The sequence below is a fragment of the Opisthocomus hoazin genome, chromosome 6 (genome assembly GCF_030867145.1).
Source record: "Opisthocomus hoazin isolate bOpiHoa1 chromosome 6, bOpiHoa1.hap1, whole genome shotgun sequence".
Classification (NCBI taxonomy): Eukaryota; Metazoa; Chordata; class Aves; order Opisthocomiformes; family Opisthocomidae; genus Opisthocomus; species Opisthocomus hoazin.
This window is the reverse complement of record NC_134419.1, coordinates 77,385,183-77,410,170: the sequence shown is the minus strand read 5'-3', so window position 1 is coordinate 77,410,170 and position 24,988 is coordinate 77,385,183. Positions and strand designations below refer to the sequence as shown.

Here is a 24,988-nt window from a genome sequence, read left to right as displayed (position 1 = left end):
CTTCAAAAAAAAAAAAAAAAAGGGAAGAAGAACTAGCTAGAAAAAAATCACCTTTTTTTGTTAAAGGTAATTTTTTAATTTTTTAATCTGGACTTTTAGCTTGAGGTGTTATTGATACAGCCGAGATAATTAAGCCCTGTCCTCACCAGGCAGGGCTGTCTGAAGAAGCATTAGTATGGATCCAACGACGTGTTCATGGGGAGTAACTGTCTGGCTGATTTTCTCAGTTCAAGCTTGCAAAGTTGCCTCAACTTTGGCTCTTGACAATTCTACGAATGGAGTTGAGGACATGGCCCAGCTCTGTTTTTCATGATCCAGCCCCAGGTTTTTAATGAAAGGTAGAGCCAAGACCTTGTTAAGCATTACATTTTGGTCTGAGAGCATGGGCAGAGCTACATCACTGCCAGGATTTTTTGCAGTTCGGATGGTTTCCATGGATGCTAATGCTGAAGAGCGGCTGATGCTGCCTCTTGCAGACGAGTCATTTCACAAACATCAAAAGGCAGCTAGGGACAGAGATCTCACTGCTGGTCAGCAGAAATTTTAGTAAAAACATCTGAATTTTGTAGCACTCCTTGGAGACTGCAGCTTGTGGACTGATTAAAGGAGATACCATTTCCTCAGCAGTGGTCTGAACAATAAATTATCCGTCCTATCTTCCATCCTTTGACAAACACTGGAATAACAAATAATATTGTCATTGGTCTCAATGTTTCCATTTTTCTGTGTTACCAGACTGTTGAGATGATGCAGTCTGTTTACTTATATCTAAGATCTTATAGCTTAGGAGTGGTAAGACTTGATTCACGATAGGAATTGAGTCATCAGTCTTTGTCATCAGAAGGCTGGAGTCTTGGTTTGGGTTACAGATCACGGCTTGCCTGCTTGAGGCACATGTGGGCTCTGTACCACCTACGCCTACATATGCCTGGGTTTAAATTTTGAAGAAGGTAGACTTTTCTTATATTTGAGGAACATTAACTGCCGCTCCTCTCTGCTTGGGGTATTGGCAGTGTCAGCTCCCATCACAGAGGTCTGGGAGAGCTCAGCCTCCCAGGGCGTGGAGCTTTTATTAAATTAAAGAAAAACCCTGCAGGTGGTCTATAATGTAAAGCCTACCTACAGTGGTGATGTCTGATCTCGTTAGTGACACACGGTGAACCAGCACTGTGTGTCTTCTTCTCCAGCCGCCTCTTGTCAGGCTTGCTTGGTGGTCGTGGAGGATTTGTAGCACTGCGTCTGTTAAAATGAGCTTTGGCCAAGTTCAAAGAAGTACTTTGTCATGAATTGACAAAAATCCACACTGAAACGCTAGGAAGAGTGTTAGATGAAAGTATGAAAAGCTGCATTATCCTGTTGTAAAGTGAAAAGAAAAAAAAAAAGTAGCAACAATGGGAAAGGGAATGTTTGCCTGAATTGACCATGTTTCCAGGCAAGGCAAGTTTAACCTGCTGTAATGCAGGGTCGCTTCCTGTTAGCAAAACCCCCTGAAGGGAGAGGGAGGGAAATGTAAGAAGATACTTTACAGTAAAACAATATACTCATTTTACTCGGAGATCAAGGATTCTTTTTTAAAAAAAAAAGAGCTTTTGAAAACCTACCCCTGGTTTTACAGAATATTTTTAGCTCCTGCAATATCATATGGTTCTCAGTAAGGCACTATTTTAAAATTGTACTGTTGTCTTTTTCTTTCTTGCATAGGGCAAAAGTCACTTTTCTCTGAATGTAATCATGATTTTGTACCTTAGCTTTTTCTCCTATAAGCAGCTGAACTTTTACAGCTAGGATCTATATTCACTGAATTTTATTAAGAGTCATTCTGCTTTCTGTGTCTTCGAGTTCTGCTCTCCTGTATCTCCCAAAGCATTACACTTTCATGTCTTTGTTCATTAGTTTTAAAGTCTTTCTTCAGCTGGGATAATAGAAAAAACATATATCGCTAGTCATCCAGTTGCAATTCGAGCTATTCTCAGAAGGGCATATATATTTCAAGCATGGTGCATGGGGATTTAGATATACAATTCCAGATAGTCTTAATGAGAGTAACAGTCCTAATTCCCCACGCAATATATTAAAAACGGATCCAGAATGTACAGAGTGAAACTCTCTGATCTTACCTTTAAGTACCGTTGCCTTTTTCTTTTTTTCTAAATATCATCTGTATCTGCATTCGTTAGTTAAGGTAATTGACAGCTGCTCTGAGGATGAGGGAGCTGATCTTTGGAGCCCACGTCTGGTTTGCTTTGCTGTGTTTTCCTGGGGATTGCCTGCGCCTGGGTAGACCGTTTGAATTGAAAGGTTAATTCAAGAGGGAGTTAGAGGAAAGAATTTAGCAAATTGGCTCGGTTATTATTCTGATTGCCTTCAATGTTAGACAAGAACAAGGTGCACCTTTTCTTATTGCCTTAATTAACTAAAAAAAAAAAATCCCCGCCATAGTGTGAATTTAATAAGGATCAAGATTTAGTTATAATATTAGTACAAGATCTAAGGAAGACACTTTTCATGCAGAAAGGATGCAGTGTTTTTATACCTGAATTTCATGAGGAGTCTTGGGGTTTTCTAATTCTTTTTTAGGCATCTTTTTGTTGTCATAAAATTCTAAGAAGCAGCCATCACCTTCTTCTAATTTTAGACCCCATTTCGTGCCTTTCTTTTCTTGCTCTCTTGATCCACGCCTTTGTAGGGATTCCCCAGACCTTATGAGCAGAGTGCCACCGGTGGCATTTCTTTCAGCAGGGCAGGGGTGCAGTGCAAAAAAGAAGGCTGTCTCCATTTGCACTATATGTAAGAAAATTCCTGGGACTTTATTCTCAGTTCTTGAAGGTTACAGCACTTACACTTGGAAGCCGATATCCACAAATAGCTAGTTTGGTAGTTCGAAGTAAATGGACTGTGAATACTCCAGGCAACTCTTCTTTCTTTTGTTCAGATGCATATTTGAAGATGTTAGAGAGGAGAGATAGGACTTAAAGACAGCTCCTTCACTTGCGCTGGTCTCCACTGTTTTGTTCTGCTACCTTGCAGCCCATTTTCACCAGCCTGACGATTCACGCTGTGGTGTTGGATACCAATGCCCAGCCAGAGCAAACAGCCTCTCCTGGGGACACAGCAGTGGTTTAAGCGGTCTGACAATCTCGGTGAAGAAGCTGCTTGGCTTTACAACACGCGCATTTGTTGCACAGACCGTTTCTTGATATGAAGGCAAATTATCTCCTACTGTGATGCTGCCTTGGATGAGCAGACACTCTTTTCTCCTTTCCACTTTCTTTTCTTCTCCTCCCTGCTTTCTGCTGGCCAGTAAAGTATTTTAATTTAAAAGATGATTTAAAGAGATAATCTGTTTTCCATTCAAGTTCTTGCTGTGGCTTAGCTGCCCTCTTTTTTTCCCATCTATCCTTCTAGTATCTTGGCTGCCTTTGTGAAAAGACTTCCTTCTCTGCCGCTCTGCAGTTACTTAGTGCTACCTGCTGCTTTCTTCATCTTCTCCTACTGTGCTGCCTGTTTCTACCTCCTGCCACAAACACTCTTTGAAGCCCATGACCCCATTAATCTGTCCAAATGTTTTTTTCCCCCTCTCTCTGTCATAAAACATTTGTAGAGACAGAGTGTGTAACTGCAGGTATGGGATCAGTCAGGGAATGAAGGAGCAGATCACTCTATGTGCATGAACTCCAACTCAGTGTATGTACAGAATTGAGTCTTTCCAGTTTATTGAAAGTATTTCAGTGGAAACTATTTTCATCGGAGAAGAGACCTCAGTTTTGACAAAAGATAAGGCAAATATTTGCAATGTGTGAAGAGCAAGGAGAAAAATAAGTTACACCAGAGAGAAGAGGGAGAGCTTGGATGCTAGCCTAGAATTTGGGAGCTCTGTATTCACTTCTTCGCTTTGACCAGATTTTCTGTGTGGCTGTGAAATTGCTTAGGACCGGATTTATCTCAATGAAGTTAATTTGAAAAAAGTTAATTTTTCTGTCTATGCTGATCTTCAGGGATCTCTCACTAGAGGTTCCTCAGAGAAGTTGACTCGTCCTCTCTGTATAGGCAGTTCATTTCACAGAAAAATGTTAAGACCTTTCTGGTCTGCACGGTAAGGGAAAATACTAGATGCTGTACCTCAACGCCTCTGATTTCCTCAGAAATGCAGGATGATCAAAAAGAAACATGAGCCATTCAGATCACTAAAATGTGTAGGAGACCATCATTTTGTGGCAAAGAATATTTCTCATCTATTGTGAATGGATTAAGGATTGGGAAAGTGAAACAAAAGCTTCCCGCACCGCACTGCAGGGTCTAATTTTACTCAAGGGCTATGAGATAAGGAAGAGTCTTACATGATGTGGTGTGATGCCCTTTCTCATGGATTGAATCAAAGAAGGAAACACTTCTAATCTTCCCTCTGTCCTCAGCCAAGGCACTGGAAAGAAGTGTTTAGAGAGGGGCAGCTGCTGAGAACGAGCCAGAAGTGAAAAGGATTACGTGGCCACTTTTTAAAAAGTGTTTGTCATGAAACTCTAGTTGTTTATTAAATGTCTTATGTCCACAACAGAAAACAAGTCAATCCCTGCCTGGTTGAACTGGTTTTATGCTTATGTCTGAAACCAGTTGAGGTCTTTTCCCTTGTACCTGCCAAATCTCTCCGTTGCGTTCTTTCAGAGTTTTCGAACAGTTATTGGTCGTTTCCATCTACGTAAATCTTTAGGTCTCAAGTCAGCCTGTGACTAGGACTAACCAACAGGCAATGTATGCACATGATTAAAAAAGAAGAGCAGAGTCATGCTGTGTGCGTGGCCATGTGGGTGCCTGCCTACCAGGGGCCACTGCCGAATTGTGTCTAGGGACATCTGCTCCTTCTTTCTCCCCCTCTTGCTGATCCCGATGCCCTTTCCATGCTAGCCCTAATTATATGGATTTCATTTTCTCATGAATTCGAATCTAGCTCTTCTCCTTTCAATGCTCTGCCTAAAATGTACCTTGGAGAATGGACTCTTCTGTGTGCTTTTATTTGCCCACACTCTCCATTTTCTAGGGTTTTGCTGGCAGTGGTGGTGTTCAGCTTGGCTCATGTCTCAAGGTTTGTACAGCCTGGAGCTTACCGGACTAGCCCTGTCACTTTTGACACGGCAGGGTCCTGTAGTTGTAGCTGCTATGCGACACCATTCTTACCAAAATAATTTCAGGGGAAAGCATATCTTCTACAAATGGGAACTTTTGCTGCTGGTCCCTGCTTGCGGCTTTGCACAGAGGCAGAACAGAGCACTAGAAGTGTTGGAGATGGGGGATGCTTCTGAGGCAGCCGCTCGTCTTCAGAGAGGTTAAAACCCTGATCCTCAAAACTCTTTAACCTCTGTTCACATCACAGCCAAAATGGATTCATAATTATAATTTTGACCAGGGTTTACCGATCTAAAATGTTCCCCTCGAGTGAAGATGAGACAAGAAAAAGACACATAGCATTCCCTTTTGTCAGAGGTACCTTGACTCATCCCACGCTGAAGTGTGTGTATATTATTTAGAATAGCAGTTTATTTTTATGAAGGGTATCCTCTGGGATTATTTCTATCAGTAACATTTTGTTGCAGCGCAGCTGCACGGGCAGTCTTGGTAAAATTTGTATCAGTTACAACTTTTAAAATATATGACTGAAAGCGGTTTCACAGGAAATAAAAATTATGAGGAACAGAGGACTGAGAAGAATAATGTTCCCATGTTACAGATCTTGGGGTTGTTTTTTATGTTTTTCACAGGAACACAAATGCTCTTGGGAAGCAAGAAGCAGCAATGCACCACGGGCAGGAGCAGCGCAGCAGCCTCTGGCTCTCTTCCAGATCCAGCATCCAGAAAAGCAACCACTGCTGCTACTGATGGCTCATTGAAAAAGAGAGATCCCCCCAAAAGCACCTCCAAATCCAAAGAGACCCAAGCCCAGGGCATGCTGAAACCAAAAGTCTCTGCATCCAGTAGCATGTGCAATATAAAAGCTTCGTCAAGAATCCTCTCAGAAGAAAATGTTCACGGGCAAAACCAGCTCCTAAAAAGTAAGGTACAAATCCGACTGTGGTTGTTAGGAATATGGTTTCAATAACAAGATGAGATCAGTCTCAAAGAAAAAAGTGAAATAATGGAAAGTCAGTCCATTTTTGTCCAGCTTTAAGTGCTGGGTATGAGTCATCTGGTGAGAGATCAATCAACTGATCTGACTGTATACATTGCTATGGTTAATAGAAAACAAGATTAAAATGAGAAAGATAGGCTTGCTTTGTAAGAGAGTCAGGAAAGTCTTGAAGAAACATTAAAATTGCAGAGTCAAGCATTCCCAGGCCAGCCAAGAAACACCAGAAATGAGGTTCTTTTTACAACCTTATTCCAATACCTTTCTTTCACTCCTGCAATCTTTTTTTTGATTTTTCTTTTTGACACAACAGCCTGAACTATGTGGTCAACAGGCACAGCACGAAATACCTCTTTTGGAGAGATTATGATGAAGAAGAAAAAGGAAAAGGTTTCATAACTGATTCTCAACAAGGTTTCAGCATGTAAAACATAATTTCTTCTAGTTCAGCACCAGCTGGGATGTCTTAATTCCAACATTTATTCAAATAGATAAAATGGAGAGGACACAAGCAGCTGTATTCATGCATAAGGTGTTTTTGCAGAAGGCAACTGAGATACACTATAGTTTAATTTGTCTTTAGTGTCAATAGGTTTGTGATAAATTGACTCCAAGAATACCTTAAAAATGCAATAATGGCCATATAGCCTTTTTTCTTACAGCAGTTCTTACAGATTTTTTGTAGACAGGTTGGCAAAACTTTGTCGTTATTGACTATAAATCTACAGAATATAACACCCATTTAGATGAGAGAAAGCTACCTTCTCCTTTCAGTGCCTGAATGTAAATCATGCCATTTCTTAACTAGAAGTGACTTAGTTTTACAGAAGTGAAGCATCCACTGAAATCTATCAAAGATAAAGTTAATCGACGCTGCTGTAAACCTGGCTTATCGAGGAATTTAATTTCATGTTCACAGGTTTCAAGTTTTTTTCCAAAATGTTAACAGGAACAGTATTAGGGAGGAAATACAGTTTAGGCTTTTATAAGGCAAATGTGCCCAACGCAGATCATTTTAGTATTTTTTTTAAGTACAATATAATGCGTACAATATGTCATAAAGAGGAAAATATTTTAAGTTTATTGTAACCAAAAATTGAAATAAAACAGTAATGGGCTTTATTCCCAGATATTTAGTTTTAGAAATCAAATTATTTGGCAAGGAAGAAGTACTCCAGTGCGACTTTTCAAAATAGTTCATATGGAGCTCTTCCGAAGTTCCTTGGCTGCTTTGGACTAATTCTGTCCTCTGAATGAGAATCTTGTCAATTCTGGTTGTTGAGCACATAGCCTGTTTTGGTCCCAATTTGTACGGGGAGTATCAGTCATAGAGCATTAAAGCGTAATTAGAAATGTAGAAAATAATCTTTTTTCTCAATGTGAATTGACAGCTTTCATAATAATATGCTATAATGCACATTAACCTTTTGCTTTTTTTTTCATGGAGTCTTTCCACTGGCTGATGAATATATAGAAAAGACAGAAAGCAACCTGTATTATCAGCAAAGAAAAAAGAGAGAGTATTGTTTATGAAAATCTCAATATGGTTAAAGAGAAATGATATACGATTAAAGTCCATAACAATATGTTATTTGCTACAATACGTGCAATAAATTGAAATGAACTCAAACTGCAAGTTGCAGCACGATCTCCTTTGCTTTCCATGATGCAACTGTGTTACAGCCGGGTATCGCTTCTGGGAAGCGAATACCAGCAAACGGAGCTAAGCATCCGAGCGGTTTAATTACGCTTCGGTGCGATGTCTGGCTTAATGTGAAAGATACTCTGGGTGTCACAGGGCAGTGAGTAGCACCTACGATTAGATTTGATCTATTCTGCTTAATGAGGCCTATTAATAATACCTTGGCATTCTTATTTCAGAAATTGCCCTCTATGTCTAATGAGGTGGAGAACCCGATAAAAAATTAACCATGCACTCTTAATGAACTTTTAAATCTCTCGAAGGTGATTATGAATTCTGTGGTTCAAGTGACAAAATAAGGGAGTGCGAGGAGGAGGACGAAGAGGAGCGAGCCAGCAGGGTAACGCTATCCACGGCTCACTTGCCAGATGTTGCTCGTGAGAAAAACGATGCGCTCACCCAGCCAGAAACTGGCTCCCAGCCTGAGGAAACTCCACCAGCCCCGTGGACGCTGCAGGTAAAATAGCGATTTGTTGTTATTGTTGTTATTGATAGAGGGATTGATTGATTTATTATTAATTTGAGGGTTTTTTTTTTTTTTTCATGGATAGCTTTTGCTTCCTGGGAAGTGGCTGAGGGCAGAAGTTCACATTTCCTTGAGTTTTCTCCTTTCCAGTGAAGTTTGGGTAGCTTGCAGAAGCTGCCAAGACTTGCTTGGCTGTCTGGTTGTAAAAGCTCCCAGCTTTAAGCCCCAGCTGCCATTCATGGAATTATAGAATCATAGAATAGTTTGGGTTGGAAGGGACCTTGAAAGGCCACCTAGTCCAACCCCCCTGCCATGGGCAAAGGCATCGTCAGGTGGATCGGGTTGCTCAGAGCCCCATCTAGCCTGAGCTTGAATGTTTCCAGGGATGGAGCTTTGACCATTCCTGTACAATGGATTCACAAATTACCCAGAGACACTTATGAAATTTTACCTCGAAACAGCCAGTTTCTCGAATGTGCACCCCGAGCAGCAGCCGTAGGTGTGGACATGACCCCAGGCTGATGCCAAGCCCCAGCAGCAGATGTGCTTCACTGCCTTCTCCTCTGGCACACGTTGCAGACCAGTTTTCACTCCCGTTTTCCATCCTGAGACATTCCTGAATGTTGAAGCAGCCTTTGACTGGAAAGCGTTTTCTTTCTGGATCCCCCATGAACGGATCTGGATGACAATCCAAATGAACAGGAAAGTTTGTGAACTGTCAGTGACAAGCTGCTTCGGTGATGGGGTGAGACAAGGCAACAGGCAAAACATCAAGAAGTTTAATTTGGATAACTTACAAAAATATGTAATTCAACGCCTTTTGGATGTATTTTCTGAAAGTTGGGGTTTTTTTTCAGAAATTCTCCTTTGTCTGATCTGGAAATTTCACACCAAGGCAGCTTGCTAACAGTAATAAGGTAAAGACAGATAACAAGGCAGTTTGCTAACTTTCGTACAGACATGCAACCATTTTCGTTGATAAGCTCTTACTGAACCAAGTTAGATGCACATCACATGGTTTTCTTCCTTTTAATTCTTTTAAAACAAAGCATTTTCTCTGTTTTGTTTAGGAAGCACTAGAAATCCACAATCCTCAGTTCATTTCTCGTTCACGAGAAAGGCTGAAGAAACTTGAACAGATGGTCCAGCTGAGGAAGGCCCAGCAGAGCGATGCTCCTGCGAGCAACCAAGGAGCGCTGGTTCGCAAGCTTTCCTCGACTTCCACTTCGAGCAGAAAAAAGCAATACACCATTCCTGACCCGCTCAGCGGTAAGTTGAATTGTGACAACAATTCTGGAGCTGTCTTTGAAATCTTGCCACTTCTATAGTATTTCTGTATTAACTCTGTGAAAAAAACACGAGATCCGCTGCTCCTGTTGCACCCCGCCAGCGCTGCGGCATCTGTCGCAGTGCTCACAGCAGAAAGGCTCTGAAGCACAGCGATGGGTCAGGGGGGATGAGGTGTTTTCCATGGTCTGGGGCAGCGGAAGAAGACTTCCTTGGGGACTTTTTGTCGTTGTCACGTGCAGTCGTGTTCTTCAGCATGATGCAAGTTGCTGCTAGTTGTAGAAGGCGATAGCAATAAGCGGCATTTCATACCTCTGACAGCAAGACCAGTTTGGGGAGAGCAGTGACAGGGAGGGGGAGAGGTGGGATTTGGGAGTAGGAGTCCCAGTCCAGTCTTCTCAGCAGCTTCAGGTGTGGACTTCCCACTTTCCTCATAAAGCCCTCAGCAGTGAGCTAGCTGTGGAAGAACACTTGCCTGCCCAGCAGCTGTAGGCAAGGCTGCTAAATCTATGCATCTAAACTTTGGGATTTCCTAGTGCAGGTTGATTAGTTTGCTTTATTACTCTAGTGGTAAACAGACTCAATCTGCAGTGAGTAAAACAGCTCTCTCTGAGAAGCTCCCTCACAGTTCCCTCCCAACAGCACCTCTGTAAATATTAGCTAGGCGCAAGATGTTAAAAATTCTCTGGGCCTCTCCTCCTCTCCTCTGGCCTCTCCTCCTCCTCTCCTCTCCTCTCCTCTCCTCTCCTCTCCTCTCCTCTCCTCTCCTCTCCTCTCCTCTCCTCTCCTCTCCTCTCCTCTCCTCTCCTCCCTCTCCTCTCCTCTCCTCTCCTCTCCTCTCCTCTTCCTCTCCTCTCCTCTCTTTTTTCTTTTCTCTTTTTTCTCTTTTCTCGACTTCTCTTTTCTTTTTCTTTTCTTTCTTTCTTTTTCTTTTTTCTTTTTTCTTTTTTCTTTTCTTTTTCTTTTTCTTTTCTTTTCTTTTCTTTTTCTTTTCTTTTTCTTTTCTTTTTCTTTTTTCTTTTCTTTTCTTTTTCTTTTCTTTTTCTTTTCTTTTTCTTTTCTTTTTCTTTTCCTTTTTCTTTTCTTTTCTTTTCTTTTTCTTTTCTTTTCTTTTCTTTTTCTTTTCTTTTCTTTCCTTTCCTTTCCTTTCCTTTCTCCTTTCCTTTCCTTTCCTTTCCTTTCCTTTCCTTTCCTTTCCTTTCCTTTCCTTTCCTTTCCTTTCCTTTCCTTTCCTTTCCTTTCCTTTCCTTTCCTTTCCTTTCCTTTCCTTTCCTTTCCTTTCCTTTCCTTTCCTTTCCTTTCCTTTCCTTTCCTTTCCTTTCCTTTCCTTTCCTTTCCTTTCCTTTCCTTTCCTTTCCTTTCCTTTCCTTTCCTTTCCTTTCCTTTCCTTTCCTTTCCTTCCTTTCCTTTCCTTTCCTTTCCTTTCCTTTCCTTTCCTTCCTTTCCTTTCCTTTCCTTTCCTTTCCTTTCCTTTCCTCTTTTTTGCCATCTAGCTGTTACTTAATCCTGGTGACTAAAGAAAAAGATTTATCTGACTGATCGGCGTTCCTCTTCACATTTTGGTTTTAAATCTGTGGTGCTCTGAAGCCAGATTATTCTACACAAAAGTAAATCAATTGGAAACATTGAACAACTAGATGGGTCACCTGGAGGAAGCAGGAAAGAAAATCTTTGATGTCCTCGACCCTGGGGAACAGATATATATTTTTCGCTCCTTGGGTAATGAGATTGGGTGAAGGAAAGCTGGGTGCAGTCCCCACCTTGGTGCTCTTGACATGCTTTGCATTGGAGAGTATCAGTTTGTGTTGCTACATATGCGCCATTTGTTGTGGTATGACAGTCTACCTTATATCAGATATGTAATGGGTTTTTGTAGTAAGAGCTAAATAAGCATAAGTAAGCAAAGTAAAAAGCATGAATTATATTTTAAAGAGCTGATAAAATTCGTTCACTACTTCAATTGTCTGAGTTAATTTACGTGGGTTCAGATCTCAGGGCCGTGCTGCCCTGCGGTGTTGGGGGCTCTGTGCCAGCTCCAGCAAGCCCTCCCAGCAGGCAGTGGCACAGGTCAGGGTTTTATCATATATCTTAGAAGAACTGGCTAATATCTTCCCCTTTGGTCATCTTCGAAAGTCCCCCAAACCACTCTGCAAATATGCTACAAAACAAAAAAATTAAAGGTTAACCCTATTTCTCCTTAAATGATAATTAAAAGTTAATCTTTATGGTTGTTTAATGAGTAATAAATGCATAATAGTGAAATATATTCATTAATTATTCAAGTAAATTTCTATATCCCTCTTTTAGTCAATGGTCATTAAAGATAAATTTGCCTAAAGAGAATCTTTAGTTTCCACAATTCATCTGCCTTCCTGTAGCCACATGTAGTTTTATGTTCGTAAGATCTTTATTTTTTTTATAATGTCAGAAGTGTCACATGTCTGTAATGTAAGCATAATGGCAATTAATACTGGAAATCCTAGATCCATGATAAAGCACAACCGTGTAGGCTGCAGTTCAGAGGGCTGTGTAGGAGTGTACTGAGCATATTTAATTTGCTCTGAGTCCTGACAGTCGGAATTTTAGGACTTCTCCTGGTGGACACTATTGTGCAGAAGGATTAGTATCGTTAATGAGTCCCAGAGTGGGGGATCTTTGTTTCCTATGGACGCTCTGAACTTTTCTGATTGCAGCCCCTCCTGCAGAAGAGACAAGGGCTCCCCACTCGTGCTCACCAAGGGCGCTGGCTGCCTGCATCCTTCTGATGTCCCTGCTGCCGACACTGGGGTCACAGCCTTCTCCTTCCCTTCTGCCAGCCCCCAAAGCCCAAAGGAAGAGAAGTTATCATTTGTTGTCATCGTTATTCTGTATGCTCTGGAAAAGCCATTTTAGCATGTAAAATGTGCTTTTAAAGCAAGGAAGGAGTTTGTCTCGTGTTTTAGAAAACAAAAGTAAAATGAGATGAACATGCAGCTGTAGTCCAGGTAGGGGATGCAAGCTCAGTTTCGTTTACTGAGATGGGAAGTGGACGTCAAAGTCCCAGTGATCTCAGGATGCCATTTCACTTCATAGCCTGGTGAAAGGGAGACTGTGGGCACAAGCGTCGGTGTCCCCGCCTGCTCTGTCACGGTGAGTGGCCCGTCTGTACCCCCGTATTTCAGTTGGATCAGTGAGCTGATTTAGCAGAAAACTGCTTTTAGTTGATGTTTTTTTTTTTTTTTAATTAGGATTCCCTCTTTGAGGTTTTATCAGACCAAAGGACTGATCCAGCTCGTCAAGTGGTGTTGTGATCAGATGAGGGGAGGTGAGAGGGAGGGTGAGAGTGGTGAGGGAGGAGAGCAGCACCACCTCCCTTGGCACCAGCCCCCCATTTTTGTGGGTGTAACGAGGCTGCACCCTCCCCAAAGAGAGCTCCCAGGCTGCTCGGGTACCGCACCCACACACAGATGTCACCGAAAGCTGCCTGCCAGCCACAGCTGGCTGAGCGAAGGAAACATGGCAGCGTTCATCCCTGACTGCGTATTCCAAAGCCAACTTTTCGGGTGGTAGAGAGCTTGGGATTTGCGCAGGGCACAAAGTGCCCAGAAAAGGAAAAATATCCTGAGGTGCATCTGTATGTCCAAACACGGAAAGTCCTGAATGCCACGTCCATCTCTGGCTATACCCGGTTGTGTCGGTCGTGGTCCAGGACTGTGACACCCAAGCTGGGGACGGGGCTGGTGGCTGAGGGTCATCGCTGTGTTATCACAACCATTGCCAGGGTCTGCTCCAGCTGCCCGGGCTGCACTGGGTAGCAGCAGAGGGCCCAGACCTGCCCTGGGTCCTCCCTACTGTGCCGTGCACATTCCTATAGCCATCTGGAAACCTATGTCTGAGGCAGTCACTTATAAAGGCCAAAACAGATATTAGACCTCAGCCATCAGGAGAAGTCAAGGGAACTGAGCAGGATACACATCTGTGCACACAGGGCAGTTGCTTTGCCACGTCCCCATAGCCATTGATGGTTTATTTGGTGCTGGTACTACTGGTTCTCCTCTTCTCTCTGCTAGTCTTAAAAAACCTCTGCCAAATGCCGCCTGCCTGCAGGCTTCTTGGTCTCAGGAAGCTGGCTGTTCTTGCACAGCAACACACATTGAAACAACACTTGAAATTAAGAACCCAGGAGGGTAAAATGATGACCTGGAAAATGCTTCAGTGTACAGCACTGTACTGATGGCATCTCTAGGCTTTAGGGTGTGATCTTGTGGTTGTTTTTTTCAGTCTGATAGTTGCCTCCTTTCGCGTTTTTTCTCTTTCCTGATGTCTTGGGGATTTGTGGAGGTAGAGGTCTTTATGGCTCTGAGGTTCATAGGGCTCATTTCCACCACACTCTCGTCCATTCTCTGGGCTTGCCCCTTTACTCCACTCTCATGACACCCCACCTGGAGTCCTGCATCCGGCTCTGGGGCTCCCAACATAGGAAGGACATGGATGTGTTGGAGCAGAGCCAGAGGAGGGCCATGAAGATGATCAGAGGGCTGGAGCACCTCTCCTGCAAGGACAGGCTGAGGGAGTTGGGGCTGTTCAGCCTGGAGAAGAGAAGGCTCCAGGGTGACCTTAGAGCAGCTGCCAGTGCCTGAAGGGGCCGACAGGAAGGATGGAGAGGGGCTTTTCGCAAGGGTGTGTAGTGATAGGACAAGGGGGGATGGCTGTAAACTAAAAGAGGGCAGATTTAGATTAGATATTAGGAAGAAATTCTTCACCAGGAGGGTGGTGAAACACTGACCCAGGTTGCCCAGAGAAGCTGTGGCTGCCCCCTCCCTGGCAGTGTTCAAGGCCAGGTTGGATGGAGCTCTGAGCACCCTGGGCTGGTGGAAGATGTCCCTGCTCATGGTAGGGGGGGGTTGGAACCAGATGATCTTTCAGGTCCCTTCCAACCCAAACCATTCTATGATTCTATGGCTTTCCAGAGGTCGTTTTTGTAAGAGCAGGTTGGCTGATGTGTTTAATTTCCACTGACCCCGACACAGTGACCCCAAGGATGGGTTATAAGCACATTTGTGGCCGGGCAGGAATAGAGTGTCTCTGTGCAGCCCCGAGGTGCTGGCAGAGCAGGTCGCTGCAGTGCACTTGCCGCAAGCACTGGCAGTGACATTAGTTATCTGATTAGTTTTCTGTCACCAGAGGATGTTCCCTGGCCCAGGTCCCCACGTGCCCATCCATGCCCGCAAGGGAAGGTGGCACAGGAGGGGGAGAGCTGGGACTGTCCCCTTGGGTGGCAGCCTGCTTCTATGCAGGCGCAGATGGGGGTTAGACTGCAGCCCGAGATGTTTCCCTCTGCACTTAGCAAGGTTGCTGCTATTGCATCTCTCTGACATACACTTGTCACGTGCGCTTCACTCTGGACTTGCAGCTTTTACTTCAATAAAATAATTTTCACCCTGAAATAAAGAGCAATGACCTTCAGAGATTTTTCTCCACCTGAGATGACTTTATGAGGCTAAAGTGCCTTTATCGATAATACGGAGTTATTAGCTAGCATGGTTTTCCAGTGTTTTGACAGTGTTGTTACAACTTTAGTTGGTTGTAGAAAAAAGAAATAACTAGCATCTAACATCATTTCCATATAAATACCAACATCTGTGCAGTTTCCGTTTACCTTCTCATCCTCAAAAAAACCCAAGTTGTTTACCATTTTTAATCGTAATTCATGAGCAGGATTTTACAAAATGCTGAAAGTAATCTTAGAAAAATGAAAATGTTTATCCTGCAGAAGATTTTATCATCAAAAGAGCACTTTGAAGGCAGAGAACCTGCAACTCTCACGCTAGCCTTTGTGCTGTGTAGTGTGCACTGCTAAATTTCGAGAGTGCTAATTAGTCCAAGATAGACTACTCTGCTGTTGACTACATCGAACAAATTAGAGATCCCACTGTGACGAACTGAATAGAAACAATGTTCAAATAACTGGATTTAAATCTCGAAAACCGTAATGTAATTACTTCAGTGACAGGACTACCAGCTGTTTATAGGCCTTTAAATCTGCATAATGAACAGCCTTGTGATCTTAGTGTACACAGGCACTTTCAGAGGTTTAAAAAAAATTTCTCAGGCACATATGGTTTTTTCATACCTTCCATTTTCCTTTCCTTTGAGAGGGCAGCGGTTCATTGGAAATGGCAATACAAGCTGAAACTTACCATTCAACCCCTACCGCGGTGCCTGCTGTGTTTCTCTGGATTTGTATCCAAACCCTGTATCTTTAGTAATATTTTGGAAACAAGTTTATACCTCTTCAGTCGTGCTTCTAAACCTTTCCAGAAAGCTTTATTGTAACTGCAAAAGCCTGGAGGGCGAGGACTGCTGTTTGTTTGTTTGTGTTTTCAAGGGGTTGGTTTCTTGAGAAGCTCTGTGCCAGGGAGGTTTTTATTTGGACTGGAGAGAGGAGAAGACAGCGAGCAGAGAATTTGCAGTAAGCGTGCAGCCGGCAAATCCTGCAGCTGCTGATGTGGTCTTCAGAGGACATCGGTGGCCGTTGAGATGTTTGCAGCCACCAGCCTGTCTCTGCTTGTGTATGGCTTCAGTTGTGCCATTTGTCGGGTTCCTTTTCTCCACTGAAATTCATAGCTAGCAGTAGTGCCACTGATCCTGTTGGCACCTGGTCACTCAGTTAAGGCTGACGGCTCTGAATAACGACTAAGCTGCATTCAGGTAATTGAATTAGGAAGAGGAATGACCTATTTTTATGATATTCTTATTCATCACATTGATTAGAGCGGTGCCTGTGAGTCAGCTATACACGGCAGCACCTTGCAGGTCACTGGCAGTGGATGACGCGGTCCCTTGGGAGCACAATGCTCCGACTCGCTGTGACGACAGGAGAGGAGGTGATGCAGTGAATGGGGTGACCGGCACGTCCCCTCCGTGCCCTCATCCTTGCAAACGTGGGAGATAGCCAGCCTCTGTGCAGGGAATGTAGCAATAAATTGGAAAATATTCAAATATAGAATGAATTGTAGAGTAGTTTGGGTTGGAAGAGACCCTAAAGCTCATCTCGTTTCACGCCCCCTGCCCTGAGGAGGGACACCTTCCAGTAGACCAGGTTGCTCAAAGGCCAGAGATATTCTCTGTGCGGATGATAACAGCATTGAAACAGCGTGCCTTGTAATGGGTGACTCTCAAAGTTCAGGCAATTTGATCCAACTTCATTGGAGCCTGGAAGGAGCCAAACAAAAAACTGAATTTTTGATGATGGACATTTTCATCTAGGAGTAAAATGTCTGATTTCATGCATGATTAGAAACTGAAACTAAAGAAGCCAGGATTAAGAAGCTGGTGCCAATTTTACCAAAGATTAAATTAATCTTTTGATGAATTTACCAAGATCTGTCACACCTTCTCCATTAATTGCTATTTTTTGAAAGAAATTTTATGCTTTTCAAGACCACATGCTCTAATCAAACAAGAATGATTTAGGAAGGCCAGGTGAGATGCTAATTACATTTTTTTCTGGATGAAATCCGTGAATGTTCAAATATCCTCTCCTTCTCTGGAGATACTCAAAACCCACCTGGCTGCAGTCCTATGCAGCCTGCTCTAGGTGAACCTTCTTTGGCAGAAGGGTTGAACTAGATGATCTCTTGAGGTCCCTTCCAACCCCGACCATTCTGTGATTCTGTGAATTCTCCTGTATCATGACCAAAATTAATTTAGTATGAAAATGTTTCCATAAAATCTCTAAACTTCACAGGTTTTTTAGAGATACCTGTGATGTTTTCCATTGTTCAGACTGAAATATTAAGGGAGATCAGAAGTATCAAGAGCCACAGTGTACGACATACCTGAACAGCAGGAGTGCCCATGAACCACCTTCCTGTGGGTTCTCTTGGGTGAAGGACCACTTTTGAGCTTCAGCGTTTCTCTGAGATGAGCAGAAAGTCCAGTCTTATACAAAGTCTTATATAAAGGGTTATTGCATTTTTTTATAAATAATACCACAACATCATCTGTTGACTACAGCTGAAGTAATTCATTGCATGAAGTCATTGACATAAAATGTGCAAAAGTTTGGGCAGCACCCCTGGGTGTAGGCACTAGTTTATATTCTCTGGATGAATTCCCAGTCAAGTGCTGTGGGCATGCTAAGCTGAATGCCACCTTGACATTTATCTTAGATTCAAGGCTAATTTATTTTTTAGGGGACTGTTGATTTAAAAAGCAGTGTTCAAACAAAAATATTTTTGTATCTTAGGACTTTTCTGGGTGAATGGACTTTTGGTGAATTATTTTTTCAGTTCAGTGAAAAAGCAGTTTAATTAGAGAACCACCACTATCAGTGCTTTGCTTTCCAAGGACTGGCAACACATCCTCAAAGGCACGTTTTAGCTCTGAGAATTCACATTCATGTTACGGGGAAGTGTATGTAGATTCTGACGGGCAGAGCCAAATTTAGCCTTTGATAAATTTTGCCACTCTCTTTCTTTTTTGAGTATTTCAATGATTTAGTGGTAAATAGGAAGTCAGGGGACAGTTCCAACACAATCACTTTATCTGTTCTCTGTCTAAACATTTACTAACTTCCCGAGCAGGAAAGTTTCTCATCTTGCCTGAGGTGCAGTTTAGCATTAGTTAAAATATATGACAGTGATGACCCATCCACCTTCATTTAGAGCTTGCTGAAGTGACTTCTTGCTCCCACTATGGAGATGTCAGAACGCTGTTGCACACAGTGTTGTTGTAAAGACCCAAAGCTCAGTAGTTTCACGAGGTTTGAATAAAACACCAAAGAAGTGTTTCATGCCTACCTGCCTATACCTTTTTTTAACTGCAGTGCATCACTGGCAATGCTGAATGTCTGCTTTGAAATCCCTTCTTACCCATCCTTCAGAATAGTTTTGTCCAAAAGTAATACAGGGTTACGAAATTTGTTAAGGAACTTTGATAAAACGCAATTTAGAAGACTATCAACCTGGTGAATTGTCCACGTTATGCCACACTTTGATCTTTGCTTGGTAGGAAAGAATGTTAATTCAGGTCTTCGTGAGGTGTTCGGCAGGTTATTATAGCTCTGAACGTGTGCTACTCTTCCACATTGAAATATGCTTTCTTCTCAGTATTGAATATCAAGAAATATTTAAATGCACTTATGATTTTTATTTTCTCCTTTAGATCAATTTTTATTTATTTTTCTGTTATTTTTTTTAATTCTAATCCTAAAAAACTGTTAAGGATCAGACTTATTTCTTCTTGATGCTTGCATGTGATTTTTTTTTCTTATGCATAGTGACCTGAGAGGGAGCCGAGAGACACTACATGAATGTTGACCCCTAAGTGTTAACCTTTTGACTCCAAGCTGCTTCACAAAGGGTATTTTTATAACCAAGGTAGATTTTTTTTTTTCTTGGAGGATTTTCCCCAGAGTCTCTTTCTAATCCTCCCCTTCCAAGCCACCAGCACAGCAACATACCTAGTTCCAGGCAGAATTGTGGGTAGTGATGGGTCTGATGCCCTGCAAGACCGTTTCTGTGCCATCAGGAGAGGATTCTTCTGGAGGAACAGCCATATGCTCCAGCACCCGCACAGCTCTCGGCCTCTGCGGTGCTTCCCACCGACTCGAACACAGAGGCCAGCCTGTCTTAGCGAGTCAGAAAAAATACAGCTTAGCTTGTCACACTGTTTACAAGATAGGTTGCAGGCCTGCAGATCCCCGGCTGGGTTTTTCATCCCTTGCATGTTCTGGTGGCTATACACAGAGGTCTGGAAATGCTAATGTGTCATTAACTGCTTTTATTTAGGAAAAAGGGGGGGATCCCTAAAACAATTAGTTTTGTTCCAGAAACACTACATCTGAGAATTCCTGGAATAAAAGTTCATAAATTTGAGTGGATGTCACTCACCGTGCATAGCAAACTGTATAAAACCCATGTCCTGTGCTGGCCGGTCACGCTGTCTGATCGTATCGCCTCTTGGGAGAGGTCCGCCTTGACTTACTGTGCGAGGGCTTGGTGCAGGTGTCTGCTGGGCTGTTATTTCCAGAGCCCTCAGCTGCTCTTCTGTGCCCAACGACAGGGGAAAACACAAGGAACTTGTTGTCCCACCAGTGATCTTGTACAGAAGACCATATTACCACACAGATAAACAAGATGCCTGAATTTGCTGTGCGGCATGAAGTGCCTCCTATTTTTGTTTTCGCACTGCAGAGAACCCATGGCGATGGCTTTGTACTATTTCAGACGGATCCCATGCCACTCTCCAGGTTAGAGGATGTGCCTTGTGGGAAGGGATGCATCCTGCAGTCCTGAGCTGTCAGAATGAGGTGTGCAACCTCGAGCAGCAAGGGGCTGTGCTGAGGCTGCTCTGAAGTGTGCTGAGATCTGCGCTGATCCTGGAAAATCAATGACCCTGGACCCTAATCCTTCACCAGGACCATCTGGGTCACAGGCAATCTGCTTCCTGAAGTTTCGGTGTCTATTCCTTTTAAGTTAAGGAATACATAAATGAACATAAAAACACTAATAAATGAAAGGCAAATTATATTTTCCTAGCAAATGGAGCATGTTGCTCATGTGTACTGAAGATTCAATAAGCATGATTAAGTGTAGACAACCGCTGAGTGGAGAAAAGTTCGTCCTCAGGCAGAGAAGGCTTCACAGCCTCCCCTCCTTTCTCATCTGTGTTTTGAAAACTGTGCCAGCTCAGAATAGGAACTGCTGCAAAGCTCCCTTTTATTTTTTCCATCGAGATACAACAGTGATCTTCAAGGGGATGTAGCGTTTTCCTGAGAAACACGTAATCTGAGGATGACACTGCCTCTGGGTGTAGCCCAGTAAGCCGCTCGAGGCTGTTTGGTTGCTAAGACATCTCCCATAAATATCCCTCAACCGTCTGGTGGCTGAAACAGCGGGGGAGCAAACCTGGTGGGAAAGGGGTCTTTTTTGGGTAGCGGTTGGTGGGTCCGCTCAGGGCCAGCGTCTGCACTGGGCAGTTCTGGAACAAACTATTCCCTGTATTTACTTCTCTGCCTTGATTATTGTATTTCGTCTATTCAGTGAGATGGCAGAAAGAGGCTGACGTGGTGCCTGCTGTGATATATATTCGGTCTTCTGAACTTCCTCAGAAAATGGAAGGGCTTAAAGATTTGCACGTATATTTATCTTATACAAATATTCTGCGAAGATACTGGCAAATGCCCTGGATGTGCAGATTGCTGTGACTCCACGGGGCATCACACCCCTGTGCTCCATGTCCCGGGGAATCTGCGTGGACCTGGTGGTCATAGGCAACGCTCCGGTCGTCCCTGTGTTCAGAGACCAGAACGTAAACCCATTTCTTTCGTATGCTTGAACTGAGAAGCTCAAGTTACAGCTCTCCATGTCACCTGTACCCATCAGGGCAGCAGCTCGTGCACCGCAGGGATGTTCCTTCCCCTCCTCGGTATGTGTCCTGCTGTACGGAGGTGGACCCTGCCCCGTCTCCCCACTTTTTCTTTCATTGTCCTGGTGTAAATCTGAATAATGTAGCTGCGCAGGCGGCAGCCCTCTCTTCCCTCCTCTCATCGAGAAACATGGTTAGGCACGGTCTTCTTCATCAAGCATTGGTTCTGATTGCCTATTTACTGGCTTCCCACCTTGTATGAGCACCATCCCTTCCCATTCAGAAACCATTTTTACAAGGAAGGTTTTAAAATTACCTGTTCCTGAGACTCACCAACTGCAAAGATCAGTAATTTTTTTCCTGTATCCGGGGAAATGCTGATTGGAATTATCACAGGTATCTTCCTATTTTATCAGGAAAGAGTAATATAATTTTCCTCCTCCCAATGCTTGGCATAATTATTCACAGCCCTGCAAAACAGGTATAAATTGAGTCAGAAATGGTCCTGCCAGGCCAGGTTCCCAACATGCATCAGCTGAGGATGTGGGCGGTGTGCGCAGGTGCAATCGCCTGTGTATATGGGGAAAATAGGTTGCTTGATACAGTGGGAATCTTCGTTGGTTCTTGATCTGAGTAAAGGGTGTACACAGCTGTATGTGACAACAGCAGAAGTTATGTGCATTTAAAATAAATGAACTCTGCAATGAAGCTGGTTGCTATGGGTCTTCTCCACCCTTCCCTTTCTGTAAGGCAGCTTCAGGAACTAATTCTGCTCCGGATAAAGCTGTTAAATGTCTTTTCATTGACCTATGGAGATTAGGATCTGGCCTTAAGTCATCAAACATTTAATCAGAAATATCGTATCATGACTACATTCAATGCAACATTTAAAATTTCAGTAAACACAGGTTCCTCCAATATTAACTTTATTTTCCCACTTCTAGATAACCTCTTCAAACCAAAGGAAAGATTCATTCCAGAGAAGGAGATGCATATGAGATCGAAAAGGTACAAACCGCTGCGGTTTAGAGTTCGCTACGAATCACTGCCATCTCACACCTAAGGCAGCGTAACTCCATGTCATCTTCACACGCCGGAGGGTCGGTCTGTCATGCTGCTTGCCACTCTTGTGTGCAACGCTCATGTTCTTCTTCCGCTGTATCGGTTTGATACATTTGGGTCAGCCCTGCCCTTTCAGCATCCTTTTTGCAGCGGTTTCAGATGGCGTGGGGTAACCATGCTGTGAAAACTAAGTCCTTGAGAGGTACCTCACGCTGGACCTTCACAAATGTAAGCAGTACAGTCACTGTGGGGTTTTTTTCATCTTGATTATGGCACGTAGTGTGGGAATTACAGCAAGTTGTTAGAAATGTGGTGTCTGACCTTTAACGGCGCTGTACTTCATGCCATCGTTTGCAGCAAGGAACGCTGCGAATGGGTGCCGTGCCGAATTCCCCCCGTTTTTAAGAGCGCTGAAGTTGTGTCCCATTTCTCTTCTCCAGAATACAATCTCCTGGCTGAGCGCAAGCCAAAACAGGCTGCTTCAAAAACTCAATATGGCAAAATAATAGAAGGAAAAATCAGAACTAAAGTGCATTGTACTCATGCAAATTACAGGACTGCTGCGAAGGAAGGTCCAACTTTCTTTTCAACCCCCTGGGAATTTTATAACTGATTTCAATAGAAAAAGGTCACACCAGAAGTCACCTTTCTGAGGGCAACTCATGTTATTCATAAAATATGCAGATTATGTTCTCCTTGGTGAAAAAAGTTCCTAATGACAGTGAAAAAATGTTAACAGTCTACAGTCTTATAAAGATGATTTTCTTATATTTTAAAAAAATACTTGGAAATAATTGCTTGGTATTAATTTTGTGACATAAATATAAAAAAAAGCATACAGGCCAGATTCTGGTTTGAATTATGTTACTATAAATTGAAAGCGACTCCACTGAGCTCGTTAGAAGCTGCTCCAGAATTACGCTGCTGCACTGAAGATAACCTGATCCCGTCTCTTGCTGGGCTTTTTAGTCCAAAATTAGAAGTGTTTTTCAACAAGTCAGATTTTATATAAAAACATCATTACAATTTACATTTCCTGTGCCATAAAATTAATTCAAATACTTAGAGATGCCCATTAACGACAAGTATTGCATTGAAGGCAAACATTTCCTATAGGAAAACCAAGTTATTTGTGAGTGCCAGGGATGACGTGTGAAGTCAACTTTCTAAATTCCTTCCAGGATTTATGACAATTTACCTGAAGTGAAAAAGAAACAAGAAGAAAAACAGAAACGGATCATCATCCAGAGTAACCGACTACGTGTTGAGATGTTTAAAAAGGTAAGGATTTAGTGTGAATGTTGACTACGGGGTTGGAACACTTCTTTACCTGTGGAAGGGGTCCGCAGAGGCAGCACCTGCCTGGAGAGTCCATGCTAACCATGTGCAAAACCCCAGAGCAAAGGATACTTTTTAAACCTTGTACTTGGGGTTAGGCACCTCTTTAAACCTGAATTAACAGCTGAACCTTGTGCTGGAATAAGCACTCAAGACTTTTTTTTTTTTTTAGATGAGTAATTAGTTGTGGTAGAAAGCTGCATTAGCACAGTTATCCTGGTGCAGGTCCGAGGCATCCCCCACTAATCCTGCTCCACGCTGCACACAAGTACCAGGTTTTCCTTGTCGAAGTGTGCCGTCCCTCCATGTAATTATACCCTTCCTGTCCAAGGTGGAAAAGCTTTCAGAGGTTTTTTTTTTTTTGAGCAACGTGGCCAGCAGATTTGAGGTCCGAGAACGCTAATCCCACCTCACCTACAGTATCACGGAAGATCTCTACAGTTATGGCCACCTCATGTATTTGAACGGTATCTTAAGGCTGTTTTGCATTGTTTTTTTCCTAGCAATTACTGGACCAGCTCCTTCAAAGAAACACAGAGTGACAAAGGATTCTCTTGCCCATCATCCTAATTGGATCTTGAATGCCTTTGACTGCTAGATAAGCCATAAAATTTAGTGTTATCTCAATTACCTGGAGGTGTTTTTATTATCTTTGGCTCTTTAATAAAGAAAGATCATTTATATTTCAATTTAATTTTTAAGGCAACTTTCACATAATCAAAAACAGTCTAAAAGGGAACACAGCTGTTTCAGAGCATCACCTTTTGGTCAGTTTACCCAGAGGAAATAATTTTAAGAATTTTTAGTGCAAATACTGAATTACAGTGGTATTATTTATCTTGATCTTTTAAAAAGTATATGTCTCTGTAGCCATAGAACTGGGTTCATAAGATCTGGAAAACTTATGTCTCTGATGTATTCTATTAATTGATTTCCTGTGAGTGAACTCCTCGAAGTAAAGAAAAATTAATATCATTATTCGTTATGTTTAGAAACTAGCTGAAATAGCATTACCACATAATCATAGCAGCAGCAGTTTCACATTAATACTTAAGATACCAAAAGGGACCAATATTTTATCTCTCTGAAGAACTCTATTCCTGTTTATAAAATGAATCTACATAGCAAGCTTACCTGTTAAAGACCAATATTTAAAAATTCGATTATAACACTGTTTTTTATGTTTTTCAGTGTAATATACATTTTACTCCACTTCTGTGGCCATAAAGTATTCATAGAAATGGCATGTTAAGAAGTGGTGCCAAGAAGTATGTTTGCATCAAAACTGCAGAACTAAAACCATCTGTAACGTTTCCTCCAAAAGTATTTAAACCTTTATTTGTACATTTTGGAAGTAAAAACAACCAGCTTACAAACGAATGGAGTTTATTTATGGAATAAAATATGAATATAATATTGATCCAACAGCTATGGTTTTACTCGGTACTGTTAAATATAACACAGTTATTAAAACGAGTTGAGAAGTCATGCCTTTGTATGCCACAAATCCTACGGTAAAAAATATTGCCCATAAAAATCATTGCAAGTGTTAACCTCTGTTGCACAAACACTCAACTGAGTGTGCTTAAAGGAGGCTGGAATTTGGCCTATGATATCTATGCTTTATTTTTCTAATCTAGCCTGAGATGTAAGGTCAGGTTTTTTG

The 24,988-nt window shown here is 42.5% G+C and overlaps 1 protein-coding gene across 2 annotated transcripts in view; it reads left to right on the top strand.

The window, feature by feature from the left end:
- Positions 1-24,988, top strand: part of C6H10orf90 (chromosome 6 C10orf90 homolog) — a 74,556-nt gene extending 49,568 nt beyond the window's left edge. For both annotated transcript variants that reach the window (XM_009934593.2, XM_075423916.1), the window contains exons 4-9: positions 5,751-6,041; positions 8,081-8,274; positions 9,354-9,552; positions 21,867-21,930; positions 23,166-23,265; positions 23,826-24,988. In XM_009934593.2, coding sequence (XP_009932895.2) covers positions 5,751-6,041; positions 8,081-8,274; positions 9,354-9,552; positions 21,867-21,930; positions 23,166-23,265; positions 23,826-23,864 — 887 coding nt within the window. In that variant the 3' untranslated portion in view covers positions 23,865-24,988. The remainder of the gene's footprint in view (positions 1-5,750; positions 6,042-8,080; positions 8,275-9,353; positions 9,553-21,866; positions 21,931-23,165; positions 23,266-23,825) is intronic.